Source organism: Theobroma cacao, chromosome 4 (genome assembly GCF_053813885.1).
Source record: "Theobroma cacao isolate CCN51 chromosome 4, ASM5381388v1, whole genome shotgun sequence".
In the NCBI taxonomy this organism is placed as follows: Eukaryota; Viridiplantae; Streptophyta; class Magnoliopsida; order Malvales; family Malvaceae; genus Theobroma; species Theobroma cacao.
In genome coordinates, this window is record NC_142642.1 from 25335392 (window position 1) to 25353113 (window position 17722).

The 17722-nt window shown below is 34.7% G+C and overlaps 1 protein-coding gene across 4 annotated transcripts; it reads right to left on the minus strand.

Annotated features, from left to right (window-relative positions):
* Positions 1-11305: 11305 nt before the first annotated feature.
* Positions 11306-17332, minus strand: LOC18601650 (alpha/beta-Hydrolases superfamily protein). 4 transcript variants are annotated; one of them, XM_088805208.1, is made up of 11 exons: positions 17190-17332; positions 16797-17045; positions 16151-16245; positions 15974-16071; positions 15799-15848; positions 15368-15463; positions 14200-14289; positions 14003-14095; positions 13752-13847; positions 12310-12375; positions 11306-11734 (listed from the first exon to the last, which is right to left on the minus strand). In XM_088805208.1, the coding sequence occupies exons 2-11, from the start codon at positions 17016-17018 to the stop codon at positions 11612-11614; spliced, it is 1029 nt and encodes a 342-aa protein (XP_088661334.1). In that variant the 5' UTR covers positions 17019-17045; positions 17190-17332; the 3' UTR covers positions 11306-11611. The 4 variants fall into 4 exon arrangements, with proteins under 4 accessions (XP_088661334.1, XP_088661337.1, XP_088661335.1 ...); XM_088805211.1 differs by having other exon boundaries at positions 16797-16862; positions 17190-17309; XM_088805209.1 differs by having other exon boundaries at positions 17143-17306.
* Between the last annotated feature and the right edge of the window lie 390 nt (positions 17333-17722).

Genomic DNA, 17722 nt, shown 5'->3' on the forward strand with positions numbered 1-17722 from the left:
ACAAAAAAGAGTGTTGAAGGCTTTGCAATTTGTTTATATCAACTTCTTTTCTTTGTCATCCCACTCTTTCCTAGGTTTAACAATTGTTTGTCCATTTACTTCTTTAATGGGGATATAGAGACCATATAAAATAACATTCCAAACCTTAAGATCTACTGATTTGAATGAACATTTCCATTTTTTTCTTTCAATAAAGGTAATTCGTACCTAAGAAGAATGAAGGTCTTTAAGTTAAATGCCCCTCACCAAAAACAGTTAAGGTGGATTCCATCTTGATGTGTTGAGCTTTGCTTATCCATCACTCAAGGTTGTTAAACCTACAAGATTAAGCCCTAACTCTGATATCAATTGTTAATGCAATAAGCTTAATGTGAATATTTTTAAAAGGGGGAGAATTGGAATATTTTTTAAATTTCTTTTCAAATTTAAGAAAAATAAAAATTTCTTAAACCAAGACCTTTTTTAGAATTGAGCAAATCAATAAAATTTTTGTGGAGGAAAGAAGTTAAAACATAAATGAATTTATGAAGAATAGAATAGAAAACAACATAAGAGTTTTTATAAATGTTCGGCCTCCTTACCTACGTCCTCTCCCTTAAAATCACTAAGGAATTTAAAATCCACTATTAAAATGAAAAGCAATACACTGTCTTTTATGGATTAGGCACAACTTTACAATGCAATGCATTCAATGGATTAAGCACAACCACTCTATCTTTTACTTTAGTTAAGACATAACCACTCAAAAACTACCTTTTCAATTGGTTAAGGTATAACCACTCACAAGTATACAATAAATGAGATGGGTGCAGCTAGAACGCCTCTTAAAGGTTGAATAGCAAATTAAGTACAATGTTTGATGAGGAAGAAAAGTAAGAATTGAACGCTCAATAAATGATACAATAGAGGACTTAAATGCTTGAAGAAGAGAACAAAGAGTATTGAATGATTGTAGTTGAATTCTTCTCTTAGAATTGAGTTTCAAAGTCTTCCAACCTTCACAAATATGGTGAAAGCTTGTATTGATAGTTACTGAAGCTTCTTTAGGTAGTTAAAGGTACATTTAAAGTAAAAATAATTGTTTTTCTCTTCATTCTAGGCTCTAACAATCATCATTTATCAATAGATATGAAGATCTATCGATAGATTGCCTTCCTTAATTTCAAATTCATACTTATCTGTCGATAGATGGAAGCATTTATCAATCGATACCAATTAAGGGCCTTTTGGAGTGCTTTTGGCTAGCTATCTATCGATAGATGCTGTGTATCTATTAACAGATGTTCATAGTCTTTAAAATCCAATCACCAACACAAACAATTATTGATAAATGTTCTTCATCTATCAATAAATGAACTTATCTATCTGTTGATAGATGGAAAACATATATCAATAGATTAAAGGCAAAATCCTTAGTTAAAAAGCGTTTTTGCTTGTTTTCAATTTAAAACACATAGCTTTTTCATTTAAACCATTTCAAAGACCTTTTATATTTGTTTGAACATCTAAAAAACAATTTTGTTCACTTGTTTGTCATTTCAAAATTTAGAATCAAATTAAAGCAATAAATCTAACAAACTATATTATTTGAAGTAAGTATGCCTGAAACAAAGGCACTTTGGTTCATAAATATAATATGGGGCAAAACCACTTTCAATTTGTTTATTAGTACCTTGAAAGCAATTTTATAACAGATATTACAAAGACTAATAGGGTGAAAACGGCATACTTTTTATAGCTGATCAACCTTTGGAGCAAGCACAATATGCATATGGTTTACCTCTGAAGATTCAATTCGGCCCTCCAAAAAATCAATCACAAATCTAAATATATGGCCCCTAATCTTGTCCCAAAATTTTTGATAAAACAAAGTCGGTAATCCATCAGGCCCTAACACCTTCGTAAAATGCATATGAAATAAAGCATGCTTAACTTCTTCCACCATAAAATTTTCATTTAGCTCAACATTCATTTGCTCAGTTACCTTTTGTTTAACCCCAATTAATACCTCTTCAAACATGGATTGCCCTGATGATGAAAATAACCATTTAAATAATCATCAATTTCTTCAATTATTACACTTGTTGAATCTGTCTACTCATCATTTTCTTTTTCCCAAGCTCAAATGGTATTTTTACGCCTCCTCTCTAGTACTCTACCATGAAAATTTCGATTTTTTTTATCACTTTTTATGAGCCAAGCTATTTTAGAGCACTAAATCCACATCACCTTCTCTGAATGTATCAATTAGTTGAGCTTCTGTTGAATTTTATTAATGTTTTCAACATAACTTGTGACTTCATGAGCTCTTCATAATTCCACCTTTTTCAAATTAATTTTACTTTGAACCTTAGACAAAAGATTCAGCTTGCTGGCTTTGAATATATTCTTTACCGATTACAACATATGAATGAAAACCGAGTTTTGGCTCTCTTGCTACTAAAGATACCATTTATTATATCGCCACAATTATCATCATCCAACCAAGCCTACTCAAAGTGAAATCTTCTTTGCCATATTATCTTTTTTTGATAGAACAGATCAACACGCATAGCTAAATGGTCTGATGCTCTTATTGCTTCATTAATAACCCCAGCTCTTGGAAATTTTGCAATCTAGTTTCTTGTAGCTAGCACCTTATCCAATCAACATCTAATAAATTCACCTTCATTTCTACCACGTAAATTTTGGCCCTCTAAAGCCAAGGTCTCTCAATTCATAAATGGAACGTGTTTCTTTAAAACTCCTCATTTAGCTTTGACATCTCTCTACTCCCTCTTCTGTTTCACTTTGAAAGAATATCTCATTAAAGTCGCCAAGGCATAACCAAGGGAGCTGGGCTCGTGGTTTAAGATTTGAAAGGAGTTCCTAACTCTCTTACTTATTTGACACCATAAGAGCTCCATAAAATCCTATCATTCTCCATCTAATACCTCTCATCATGATCTTAGCATCAATATGGCTCTTAAAGTACAATTTAACATCTACTATAACACCTTTCCTCCATAATAATGCCAAATCACCAGCTCGCCCTGTAGCATCAATTGTCAAACAATTTTTAAACCCCAACACTACTATAATCTTTTCCATCTCCACATTAATCTTTTTTGTCCCCATGAAGAAGACTATTTTAGGATTTTTACTTCTCAAAAATTTGAGAAGCATATGAATTGTTCAAGGCATCCTGAGGCCCTTACAATCCCAACTCATTATTCTCATATCTGCGAACGATGCAAGCGTCTTGGACCCTCTTACACCTCTTGTTCACTATTATTTGCATCTGTTACCTTACTTTTCTTCCCAATACCATCCTCAGCCTTATCAAGACTCTCAAACTTTCTTTCGAAGATTTTGAAATCTTTGTGAAACATTCTTGCACAAATTCGACCCCACCGATTTACCATGTTTTAACGTTACCTGTTTTACATAGGAAGAACCAGCCATCTTGTCCAAAACCTGTTGCCCAGTCTAACTACTATTAACCTCGACATTGTTGTCCTTAGTGTTATGAACTATGCTCATTCGCTTAAGTATGCAATAGTTTGTGTGGCACTTGAACGGACGTTTCCACTCAAGCCAGTCGATACTCGATTATAAATGATCAAACATCAATAATAGCAACAAATCAGACTAAGACAATGCACATCAAAATCATAGGGCATACTGAATGCCATATATGCAACTATTGAGCCATAAAAAAGAAAAATGTTTTCTTAATATGAAAATAAGTACAAAGAGAACAAGACACGCCATTGTCGGCCCATAGAGGTAGCCTTAAATAATTCACTAGAAACATATCTTTACCAATGAGGCAGCCCAACAATCCGCCAACTACTCACCCCTTATAAAGAATTTATAAGATTTTACAAGTGTTCTATCAATAGCCATTACAATGCTTGAGATGAGGACATTTATTTCTTAAAAGGTCTTTTCCCCCAAAGACTTAACAAGTATTTTTAGATATGTCACCACGAGCCATTATAATGTTTGAAAGAAGGGCATTTCCCTTGCAAGTATAAAAGACTCAATCTCTTAAACAACTCTACCCTATCATAGTTCGACACAAGGTTGGCTCATTACATCCTCCCCCATTCAATCTATTGACATACTCATTAACTAGTTAGCTTGAAATTCTTCAATCTTTTACTGGAAGGCTTGAAGATTGACTTCCTTCTCCAAGTGATCTCATATAGCCCTAAACTTTTCCATCTCACCAAGTACTCTTATGTCAGTCGTCAATTGATTATCATCATCCTCCTTATCAAAATCTCCTTCACTAGGTGATGTCATGGTGTCTTGGTGCTGATGGCGACTCTTGTGGCTCGACTCTTGCTTGCATCTATTAGATCTGTATGGAACGATTTCAAATTCCTAACGTGAAACATAGAGTGTACTTTCATCCACTTGGGTGGATCAATCTTGTAGGAAGTCTTCCAAACCTTGGCTACGACTGGTACTAGACCGTTATAATTTCGTACTAGTCTTCGACTATTCTTTAGGAATCGAAATTGTTTGAGTACCAATTTCACCAGCACCAAGTCTCTCACCTTAAAGTGTTGCTCCCTTCAACCTCTATTTGTCAACCTTTTCATGTGGCTAGAGGCTTTCTTAAAGTAAGCTCTAGCGATTTTAGTGTTTTGTCTCCACTCCTTAGCAAAGTTGAACGCCCGTGGACTCTTACTGTTATACGCTTCGACTAAAGTATGGGGAAATCTAGGTTGTTGTTTGGTGATGACCTCGAAAGGGGGTTCTATTGGTGGTTGAGCTCTTCTATGAGTTGAAACATAGTTTAACCACATCAAGTTGGGCCAATTCTTCTAGTTCACTTGTACAAAGTGTCGTAGGTATTCTTTCAATAATCCATTGAAGCGTTTTGTTTGACCATCTATTTGCGAGTAATAACTCGAAGATATGTTGAATTCTGACCCCAATAGCTTGAAAAGCTCTTTCCAAAACAAATTATAAACCTTGGATCTTTATCGCTAATAATGCTCTTAAGAACACCCAAATATTTTACCACATGTTTAAAAACCATACTAGCCATTTCTTATGTGGAGCCAAACTTTTGCACTGGAATGAACATCGCATACTTGGAGAAATGGTTTACCACTACCAAGATTGATGTCATATCTCTCACTTTAGGAAGTCCTATAATAAAGTCTAAAGAAATACTTTCCCATGGTTTGGTAAGTATTGGTAGAGGTTCAAGCATTCCTGTCAGTCTCTATCAGTCTACTTTGTCTTGCTAGCAAATAAGGCACATCTTCATATAATCTATCACATTTTATCGCATATGAGGCCAATAATAACCCTGTTTTAATAGTGCAACAGTTCGCTGTCAACCTGGATGTCTTCTCTAAGGAGTGTCGTGACATTTTTGCGTAATTTCTACCCAAGCTCTCCCATTCTTGGAACAAATATGCATAGTCCCTTCGTTAGTAAAAGTCCATTTTTCACCCAAAAGTATTTTGACTTTCCACTCTCCCTCATCTTTCTAATGGCCATTGCTTGAGGATTTCGATGCAAATTTTCCTCAATTAGATTACGGATATCTATGGTCACTCTGTTGGCTGTCATTGGCATAATCACCCTTAGAGCTATGAATTCGACCTTCCTACTGAGGGCGTCAGCTACACGGTTCGCCTTTTCAGCTTTATGCTCGAAGGAGAAATCAAACTCGGCTAGGAACTCTTGCTATTTTGCCTGTTTAACTATAAGTTTTGGCTGTATGAGGAAGTGACTCATGGTTATATTATCGATCTTAACCACGAATTGTGATCCTAACAAGTAGTGTCACCAGGCCCGTAAATAATGAATCACTGCAAGTAGTTCTTTCTCCTATGTCGTGTATCTCCTTTTAGCTTTATTCAACTTCTGACTTTCGAACCCAACTAAGTGTTCTTCTTGCAACAGCACTCTTCCAAGGGCAAAGTCTAATGCATCTATCTATACCTCAAAATGCTTTGCAATATTGGGGAGTGATAAAATAAGATCCGTCATCTTTGTGTCATTTAAGCATTCGAAGGCTTATTGGCACTACGACATCTAACTCCACTTCTTTCTCTTTTTTCAATAATTCTAACAATGTTACTGTCTTTCTTGAATATCTTTCCATAAATCTCCAATAATAATTGGCTAGCCCTAAGAAAGAATGAAGCTTAGTTGTATTTTTAAGAGTGGCTTATTCTTTGATAGCCTTTACCTTCTGAATGTCCATCCGGATATGCCTTTGTTCAATTATGTGGCCAAGGAACTAGATTCGAGTTTACACAAATACACATTTCTCCCTTTTTACATATAATTGGTTGTCGTGTAGCCTTTGGAAGACTTGCCGCAAGTGTCGTTAATGCTCTTCTAAGGTTGAACTATACACCACGATATCATCCAAGTAAATTACCACTAACTTGTCTAGATAATCAAGGAACACCTGATTCATCAGTGTACAAAAGATAAAAAAAGCATTGGTTAGTCCAAAAAGCATAACAAGAAATTCAAATGCACCATACCGCGTTATGTAGGTAGTTTTCGACTCATCTCCCTCAACCACTCTTACTTAATGGTGCCCTAATCTCAAATCTAATTTAGAGAAGTACTTTACACCACTTAACTAGTCAAAGAGATCTGTTATAAGAGGGATAGGATATTTATTCTTAATTATGACTCTATTTAGAGCCCAGTAATCCATGCACAATCATAAACTCTCATCCTACTTTTTTTGAAAAAGTACTAAAGCTCCAAAAAGTGCTTTTGATGGTTGGATAAATTCAGCTTGAATCAGCTAGTGTAATTGCTTCCTTAACTCCACTAACTTTGAGGAAGCCATCTTGTATGGCCCTTTTGCAAGCGGCTTGACTCCTAGAAGTAATTCTATCTCGTGATCGACAGCTCATCGAGGCAGTAGGACCCTTGGTAGTTATTCTAGGATTATATCTTGAATTCTTCCAAAATGAAGATCACTTTTTTAAATATTGGATGTGTGTTATCTTTGCCTTTGTAGATGAGTATAGCCACGTAAGAGGGTTTACCTTTCTTAATCCCCTTCTTAAACTATATAGCTGATATAATCTTCTTCTCACTTTTAAGTAGAATTGTAACTAGTACCACACATGGTTGTTCTCCAAAAAACATTAAACAACTTGCAGCAAGGAAAGGGATGGCTTGTGATTTCGTCATAAAATCCAAACCCAAGATAAAATCAAAGTCATCTATAATGGCTACAGTTAGGTTTATCTTCCCTTTCTAAGAGCTAATCTTAACCTTTACGTCTTTAGCATTTCCCATGATAGTTGAAACTAGAGAGTTAACTTCTTTCATCTTTTCAAAGTCCTTCTCAACTTTAAGACTGCATCTTTTTGCCTCTCCCAAGCTGATAAAGGTGTTTGAGGCCCTCGTGTCTAACATGGCTTTGGTACTTTTCTCATTCAACAACACCTCTACATACATTAAACCTCATTAGGGCTCCTTCTCCATCTTTTCTAATTGCGCTTGTAAGGCCTTGAGAAAATGAATAGAACCCATTCGTGTTGGCTCTTCCTCGGCTTCTTCGATTGTGGTGTGGGATAGAGGTATCTCAACATTGGTAGTGCATATCACACCCAAAATTGCTCGATGAGGATAGTCAGCTACTCGATGGGGTTTTTTACATAAAAAATAAGATATTAGAGGTCAAATCCTTGAAGTTCCATGGCTTATTTGTTCTCGATTGGGGTAAGCCTCTAACAAGTGGTCTCTTATCACCTCCCCTACTAGAGAGTATGCTCTCTATCAGAAATTTTACCCCACTATTTGAGCTAGAGCTACTGGTCCTTGATGGAAGGTCCTTCTTTTTGTTGGAACTTTCACTATAATCAATAAAATGCTCGACAGTCTCTATTGTCAAAGTCATCTTCTGTACTTTTTGTCGCTGTAACTCAATCCTCACCCATGGTTTTAGACTCTCAAGAAAATAAAATAGTCTATCTTTTACAATCATATCCCTGATATCTAGCATTAAAGTAGAGAAGTCCACTAACTTCTGCACTGATCTCATTTGTGACAACTCCCGTAACTTCCATCACGCCATATACTTAATATTCTAAGGGAAAAATTGGTTCATCAATTCTTGCTTTAAGTCTGCTCAAGTGTTGATGTGGCACTCACCATCGATAAATTTGGAATGCCACCATAATTTCACGTCTCCAACAAGATACATTGAAACCATCTCCACTTTGTCTTCCTCCGACTACGTGCGCACAACTGGAAAATATTGCTCCATATCAAAAAGAAATTCTCCAACTCCTTAGTATCTCTAACCCTTTTGTATTGCTTGGGTTCTGGCACTTTGGCACTTTTACCTCGATCTTTTGAATTTGAACTGGCATTACCTACAGCAATAACCAAAGATTTACTTGAGCTTTCAATTCTTCAATCACGCCTTAGAGAGTGCTTAACGCATCCTTGATCTCATCACTCAGGGTATTAATCATCTCAGACAGTTTTTGCTGAACTGTCTCAATTTTATCTATTCGTTCATGTGAAACCATCTGAGCTTTTACTCAGCCACCACAACCTCTAGCTCATCAATCCTCTGATGGTCCTCTAGTGAACTCCACGTGGTCACCATTTTTACTCTTTAGATCAGCATGTATCGCTTGTACTCTGATACCAATTGTCACAAATTACGCACCTTCACCTAAGTATGCGACAGTCTGTGCGTCACTTGAGTGGATGCTTCCATGCAAGATAGCCGATACTCTGTTATATCTAATCAAACATCAATAATAGTAACAAATCAGACTAGGACAATGCACATCAAAATCATAGGGCATACCAAATGCCATATATGCAACCACTGAGCAATAAAAAGGAAAAATGTTTTATTAATATGAAAATGAGTATAAAAAGATCAAAACAAGCCATCGTCGGGCCATAGGGTCGTCCTAGATGATTCGCTACAAACATACCTTTACCAGTAAGGCAGCCCAACAATCCGCTAACTGCTCACCCCTATAAAGAGTTTACAAGATTTTACCATATTCTACCAATAGTCATTACAACACTTGAGATGAGGACATTCCTTTCCTAAAAAGTCTTTTCCCCTAAAGACTTAACAAGTATTTTTAGATATGTCACCACGAGCCATTACAATGTTTAAAAGAATGATATCTCCCTTACAAGTACAAAAGACTCAATCTTTTAGATAACTCTATCCTATCATAGTTCGATACAAGGTTAGCTCATGACACGTAGTATGTGACTCATTTGAATCATGAGAAATTTTTCCCATATTGGCGCAACTGACTTGATTATCTGCAAGTTTGTTTTGTTCCAAAATTTCATGTAAGGTCCTTGACATAAATCGACATTCAAGTTTCTCTCCCTCAATTCTTTTTATTCCATCCTTAGATGATGAGCATCGTCCCTTTTCCTATATACACTGACTAATACCATCAATTGTGATTATAGCCATTTTCTTACGAATGGGGACAATAAGGAAGCTTCCATACTGGTTTTTAATCTTTGATCCACTTTCATCAACACAGATCTTATCACATGCATTCTCCATGTGGCCAATCACTCCACAATTATAACAAAAACGTGGTTGACGTTCAAATTGAAAACTCAACCATTTGACTTCCTCATCTTCCATAAACAATATCAACCCTCGACGTAGTGGCTTTGATATATTTATTGAAACCCTTATTAACAAAAAGCTATCTTGCAGATCCTCTTCTCCACCATCCACCGTGATCAATCGCCTTATAGTGTCTCCAATAGCTTTTGCAGTCCCTTTCGTTATCAACTTTATCGGAAGGCCTATTACATGAACACAAAAATCCTCCCTCCCAAAATCCACATCCTCCAATTCCATGAGTTTTATATCAAATTCTTTCAAGGCAATCAGATATCTATCAAAACTCTAAAGCCTAAATCGATAAAATATTATTAATATTTATGATAAAAAGTATTTTAGTAAAAGTCATTTGATACAATTAAAATTCTTATATATCTATAAATTAATAAAATCTTATTAATATTAATGCATATAATGAACAAATGTGACCATTTTCATCAATAAAAGATTTTCTAATATCTTACTTATATAAATATTATTCCTTCTATCTTTTTTTTTCTTTGATTTTTAGGAAACTTAAAGAAAAGCTAATTTTAGTATATTTTGTATTAAAATTTTTAAAATCCTTTCGTAAAATTGATGTTCTATGTTTTCTTAATGCTAAAATTGTAAAAAAAAAATTATGAATAAGTAATTTGGAATATTAAAAAATAAATAAATAGGTTATATATTCATTTGATGTACAAGCACACTATTGATCGTGGGTTAATAAAAAGTCTTTGTATGAAATATGTGTTCCTCTAATATAGACTACATTCTCAATTTGGAGTCAAAATCTTTAGAATTTTGTGAATTTAGGGTTAACCGTTTTAATTGTAACAATTCAGTGCCAAATGTTTTCAATTCCTTACAATTAAAGATTAAGGTTAGAAATGTTTGAAACGTGCAAGACACACACATGACGTGGACTTTGATTTGACGTGTAAGACACGAAAGGGTAATTTTGTTAGAAAGTTTTTTTTGTCAAATCAAAATGGTTCAAATTATAACATGACAAGTAACATTTTTTTTATCATGGCGTATAATAACTAAATTTTTCAACATGACGTGCAACAACTAAATCTTCAACATAACTTGTAACAACTATATTTTTCAACATAATACGTAACAATTAAATTTTCAACATGATGTGTAACAACTAAATTTTCAATATGATGTGTAATAACTAAATCTTCAACATGATATGCAACAATTATATTTTTCAACATAACATATAACAACTACATTTTCAATATAACGTGTAACAATTAAATTTTAAAACATGACGTGTAGCATTATATTTTTCATCATGACGCTAACAACATTTTTTCCACAATAAGTAACAATAACATTTCCAACATGCCATATCATCAGCTCACGTAATTTTCTATCACGTGTGATACGCACCCCATCCACCTATCAACTTAACACTTAATTGTAAAAAATCAAAAACATTAACTCTTTTGTTGTCACAATTGAAATATTTGACCTTTAAATGAAAAAGTATCCAATCGTTTAATCTCAATTTAAGCATTTAACCTCTAATATATTAAAAAATAAAATGTCAAACAGAATGCAATGGTTGGAAAGACTAGTGAGTCCTAAATCTCATGTATACTATGTTTGTACAAGTGAATGAAATTATCTTGAACTCAGTGATGGGGACACCACAAGATTTAGTCTCAATGCAGCTGATATTTTTTTTTCAAGATCTGTAGTAAACCTCTATTTCCAAGATTTCTATAATAAACATTCAGATACTCCAATCCTATTGTCTATGAATAGTTATCTTTTGTCTGTCTAAGATATGTAACATGTCATCTAATGGTTTTTTTTCTTTTATATATATTATATACATTACATGTACCCCAGGACCTACCTTAAAAAGAAAAAAAAAATAGAGAAATCCACAATTGTGTTACTACTTGATGAACTGAAAAACCATCAGCACCCTAATGGAGATTGGAAAGCAACTCCCTTCCACTAATCTTATGCAATGTCCTTTCTCTCGTTCAGCAGCTAATTGCTTTGAGCAAAATCTGCAATCAACTTTACAACACGGCGAGGCTTCTCAACATGAGGAAGGTGACCGCTATCTGGTACTCGTTGCATTCTTGCCTTTGGAAGCTCAAAAAGCAGTCTCTTTAACATGTCAAAATAAATTTAAAAAAAAAATAATCAGAAGCTGTAGCTAAACCACATATATATTGTCCTGGTTATTTATTGAAAAGGTCCATGCACTAGGGGAAATACAGAAAGTCAAGTTTGCAACTTGTCTAGTAGGCTGATATTGCCTTCAATTAGTATCAATGGCAAAGTAATGGACATTATTAGGAGCATCAATAAGAAACAATGAGAGAAACTGTTCAGAAAGTAGCTCTGCTGGTTGTTTGACTATTCCATGCGGTCATGTATGATTTCAAGGGTAAATTGTGCAAAACCAAACCAGGCTGCTTGTTTGTATCAGAAGGAGATGCTGTGTGTATTTTAAATTTTAGTCCATAAATTATTGGAATTCAAGAATTGAGGAGATTTTATGAATTAAAATTATGGCCTTTTTTTTTTAAAATGGATGAAAATATCCCAGCACCTGTAATGCTGTATGGAAATTGCATTTGTATGGAATTATTCATATTTGAAGCAAGAGCCCCTAAGTAATAACCTGATAACTTGAAATAGGACCTCATAAATAACAGCCTGAAAGGCCGAAAACTCACCATTGCCAGTTGGTTGCTCACTATCCTATCGTTCTCACCACAGATGAGTAGTGTTTTCTGCTTCACCTGCAGAAACAGAATTCAGACACAATGTTACAACAATATTTTCTTCGCTTAACTTCTAATAACCTATAATAATGTCTGAGCTGCAATGAACAGCTCATCCTTCAAAATAGTTAGACTACTGGAGAAAATTAATCTTCCATTTGGCCTAATATGCAACAAATATAAGAAACTAAATACTTTCAAAAGAAACATTCTTTAGCAGTTCTTTCTGTGCATTTTATTAACATAATAAGTACAGAATCCAACTTAATTCAATCTTCAGCAATTTGTGCATTCAAAACAGACTCCCCTGTTACTGCCAGAGATGTGGCTCAGTTTCACGAGGTCAAGTCTAGCCATAACCTCATTCTGGTGAAAACGAAAAAAAAATTAAAGGTAAAAATTGATAGTGCAGATTGCAGTAAAATAAATCAGACAGATGAACTGATAATTGAACCCCGTGGCTCAAACCTTAATTAGTTTTCCCCAGATCACCAATAAACCTGCTGGACTTTCACATAGTGGTGGCTTTTTCTATTTGCTTTGACATTAACAATGTCTTTAAACCAAATAGTAATGTTGTTAGATGGGCTTGACTTGCTAGTTATTTAGACTTGACTCATTTATTGTTAAGCTTGACTAGTTCAAGCATAGTCAAGTACTCAAACACTCAAGCTGCTTATGACTGTATTTAGTTTTTGATATTATATAATGCATTTTACAAAGAATAGAATAATATTACTTCCAAAGAAATGTAATTTTTATCTATTTGTTGTTAAAAGCATGTTATTTGAGTGTATTTGAGTACATCAAATGATAAAATAACATTTTGGTCAAGTTCGAGTTGACTTTTAAAATCAAGATAAGCGGCAGTGCCATTAAGTTGACTCAACCTCATTACAACCCTACCAAATACATTAGAAAGTAGTCAAAACCATGTCTCAAAATCTTTTATTTTGGCCTCCCCATGGTTTATGCATCAGGCTGATAGCCGTAGAATATCTCTTCAAAAAAGGAAAAAAAAGGAAAAGATAGCCATAAAATATTCTTCACCGCATATGCATGACAAGTATTCACAACTAGCTTTATCCAATTTCATAACATATCCTTATCACCACAAAGAAATTAAACATTAACTTTCCATTTCTTCATGAGATGAATTCTAAAGGATCCAAGCGTTAAGAGAATCTGATAATATCAAATAAAAGCTACCTAGCAACAAAAGGAGCACAAGTTCTCAGAAAAGCACAGATGTGCTTGGATATATTTAAATTTTTTCGGGTGTATATGTTTCATGTATTATGAGAACAGGATGTTATAAACCACATGTAAGGGCTAAAGGACTGATACTTGCTCTTTAAGCACACATGTGAACCTCAAAGTTTTCATCACTGTACCTGCTTTATTTGGGACACTACATTGTAGCCTCCACTAACCATAAAATTAACAGTTGCATCTTTCCACCAAGGCATGTGGCAGTGTAAGCGGCCAACCTAGGTTGACATATGAAAATGAAAATGGAGATTAGCTTTTATACATAACAAAGTTGCAATGTTGCAAGAGAAAACTCAACAGTACATAAAATCTCAATGTTAAAATGGTAACACGGCAGTAAAAGGAATAAATCATTTCAGAACTTGAAACTTACATTTGTCCAGTCTAAGCTTCTGGATAATGATATGCCATTGAAAGCTAATAGATTTGCATAAAGACGTAAAGGGAATGTTTTTAGTAAAGAAACCTGATCCATAAGCATTAGTAGCATGTTAGTGTTATGTTCATTGATAGAAGAAATAAATGAGTAAAACAGGAAGGTCACATTAATTAATACATATGGAAACTTACCCCAGCATAGGCTACTACTCTTGGCAACTTTGCAAGGTTTCCTGTGCCTTCTGCATATACACTTGGATTGATCAAAACCAACTTTTTAACCTGAGAAATAGAGAAAAATTTGTTACTAGCACACAAACACCAAGCACAAGTAACCAGACTCGAAGCAAGTGAGGTTAAGAGAAAAGGCAAGTGTAAGAGTAAAACCAAACTGAGAATATTTGAGTAAGAGATACTAAGGCATATACAGAGGCCAGAATGCCTCTGCAACAGCAACATATGTGGTTATATCTCTACCTTACAAGTTGGATATGCAATTGGGAAAGAGGTCATTTAACTGATAATTAATTGGATCTGAAGTATAATCCACGGCTCAAAAAATTCAAAGGATTTAAAGGCTATCCCGATTTCAACAAATCAAGTTATTACTACTTGGGATTTCTTATTCACATTGCTTCTTTATATGTGTAGCTCAATTTCTTTTCTCATTGTGAGTACTCTGGAATGTGCTGTCTATAGGTCTCACACCCACATCCGCTACCTAAAAGTTCAAAACCAACAACTTTAGAGTGAAATTGAGAATCCGCTGGCCTTCAATTTTATTTATTTTGAAAAGAATTGAAACAACTGTTGTGGCTGAAGTTCCAAATTGAAGTTCTTAACAAATGAATAAAGAACACCAAAGTAGAAAACCAACAGATCCATGTAAATCTTTTTGAATTCCTTGACAGCATAACTGTCATTAAGTGCCTGGATTTTCAGTCCCAAAATCATTGTAAATCATGACCTAAGGCGGGTTAGCCTAACATTCTGTTCATTGATAACCAGTTCATTTCCAACCCTCATTCTACCATTTCAGCCAAAGATGAATTTCCCATATGTTAGTATGATTTCAAAGTTCATATACTCCAGTCAAGAGCTACAGCAATAAATAGTGTAAAAGCTCAGATGATTAGACAAGAATTATTTAGCTGCAGTCAACTATCAAGTTCTTTGGCATACATTTTTCTTAGAATTTCAATTTAATGAACCATTTGACATCTTCTAGTGCGGTAAGATACATATATATGATAGTGGACCATGGACAGGCACTTGGACAAGCAGCGTGCAATTTTTGCAGACAAAACATTTATAATATGTCAGCCATCAGAATAAACTAAATCATAGAGGAGAGACTTACAGCTTCTGGATAATTTACTGCAAAATCAATTGCAACAGCAGCACCAAGACTTGGTCCGACTAATACCACTGGCCTTTTGATGTAGGAATTCCAAAGCTAGATTAAATAGAAAACAAATTACAGATTGAAACTCAAGGACTGATCTAAATGATCTCCACTGACAAATGCAAAGTGCACATGTACCCAGATCATCCACACATCTCAAGCCAGAATGACAACCAGAAAACAAATGTGTATTGCAATTTTAAGATACACAGTCACAGCAACACTTGAAATGAAAATTTAAACCACTCTGGCTCATCGCATGAGACATCTGAACAACCTAAGTAATGGTAAAAAGTTTTGAGAATAAAAAACATCGCATGAGACATCTGAACAACCTAAGTAATGGTAAAAAGTTTTGAGAATAAAAGAATTTATGATGAATATACCTGATAGAGGTGGTAACGCTTAGATGCTACATTACATGGTGGAAGCCTTCCTAGTAAAGGTTACCAAAAACAGAACCAAAAGGAAAAAAATAAGACCAATTATTATCAGCAATCTGCAAGAAATAGACATAAAGACAAAATGTAGTGGAAATAGAGTTACGATGGGAGGATGAACCTAGATCAGAGAAGCCCCACCCAAGAACGTCAATAGCCCATGCCTCCAAGCCAGATTCTTCAAGCAAGGGGTACGCACGCCTCCATTCTAAACAAGAACTAAGTGACAACAACATATCCAAACACGTTCAGCAGGAAGTAGGATTCTTACAATAAAGTACATGTATATGTTACTAACCTGTCAAAGCAATGGAGAAGAACAACTGGATTGGCATCCCTTTGTATTAGCGGTTGTACACAACTACTCATTATAAAACTGTCAGAACATTCAATCTGCAATTATAACAAGAACTTTATATTAGTTCCAACGTGAGAAGGCCAAAGGATAGCTTAAAAACAGAGTAAATAATGACAAGTAAAATTCTACACCATAGCTCCCTCTCGAAAACACACAGACACATGCATTCACCCAGTTATCAGGTTGGGTTTTAATAAGAATTTTAAGCTAATAATAGAAATAAAAGGGTTTTTCCTGCTTGATTGATCCAACAGAAGTAGAAGTAAATAACAGGTAGATAATTTTTAGACAAAAAAATAAAGAAACCATTCCCCACCCTGCGTTATATTAAACAGAAAAACAAAAATTGATACAAACCACATTTACAGCCTATTATTTTATTCCAGTACTCAATCAATAAAACAACCTTGATTCTCTCTAGAATTTGGAAAACTACACCAAATCTAAACTTGCCCATCACATCCACCAGCAGCTACCAATTTTCAAAAATGCCAAAAAAATAATTGTTGGCCCTCAAGAAATAGAGAAAAAAAAAAGAAGGAAGCAAATAGAAGGACTAGACTGTAGGGAAGAAAGAAGAATTAACCTGTACTGGGAGCCTCTTTATCCTCCTAGCCAAATTTCTAGCAAAAGGGTCTTTGATTTTCTCAACCTGTTTAGGAAGAAAAGAAGGGAACCCGTTACCGCCACTACCACATTCACCAACCACTCTAACTCCACCACTTGATCTCTCACATTTCTTTGTCACTGTAACTCCTCCCAGCGCTGCTGGTGGAAGTGACCCCAACTTAACAGCAGCCATCATCATACTTTTTCTTTTTCCAAATTAATGTAGCTTTAAAACAAAACAAATGATTATCAAAGCTTAAGAACAAAAACAAATCAAAACAAAACAGAACAGAAAGCCAAAAACAAGCTTATAGACAAGGTACTTTTGAAAGTTCTGTTGTTGAGGTAAGTGACAGTGAACAGTTAATACCTAGTTGACAAAATCTTCATTTAAGCAATGGGATTTTTTATGTACTTGTTTCACAACGTGCTGCCACAAGCATTAGTGATGAAACTTGGCTTTGCACGGTGTCCAAGAAGCCATAATAACTCAGATTCCTGGTAGACTGGTACTTGTAGCCTATGCAGTGAGGTCCACTCTCACGGCCTAACAACCGACAATATTAAATTTCCAAACTAACTTTTTGACAATTAGAATTTTATTTAATGAAGGATTGAACAATAATTCAAGAATAGTTACATTTGATTTTCCACAAAAGAAAATTTTAGGATAGTTTCTTCTTCTTTTTCTGGTGAAGTAGCTTGCTGTTCAATAATTTTGCGTCGGACGTGCAGTTACCAACTGTTTTCAGTACTCATCGGTGAAAGATTGGAAATAAAATTAACAGGGAATTGAGACAAATTCGGAACTTAACTCTGCTTGATATGTGATTTTAAATTCAAATAATATCAACAACCTTTTATTGATACTAATTTTAAATATATAATAATAATAATATTATA

What these genes read in the sequence shown, in the direction of transcription:
- LOC18601650 (XM_088805208.1), bottom strand. Translation starts at nt 17,018, where the DNA reads ATGATGATGGCTGCTGTTAAGTTGGGGTCACTTCCACCAGCAGCGCTG. An exon ending in CTTCTCCATTGCTTTGACAG is followed by an intron (nt 16,072 to 16,150) that starts GTTAGTAACATA and finishes GTTGTCACTTAG; the next exon opens with TTCTTGTTTAGAATGGAGGC. An exon ending in TAGTGTCCCAAATAAAGCAG is followed by an intron (nt 12,376 to 13,751) that starts GTACAGTGATGA and finishes CTGTTTCTGCAG; the next exon opens with GTGAAGCAGAAAACACTACT.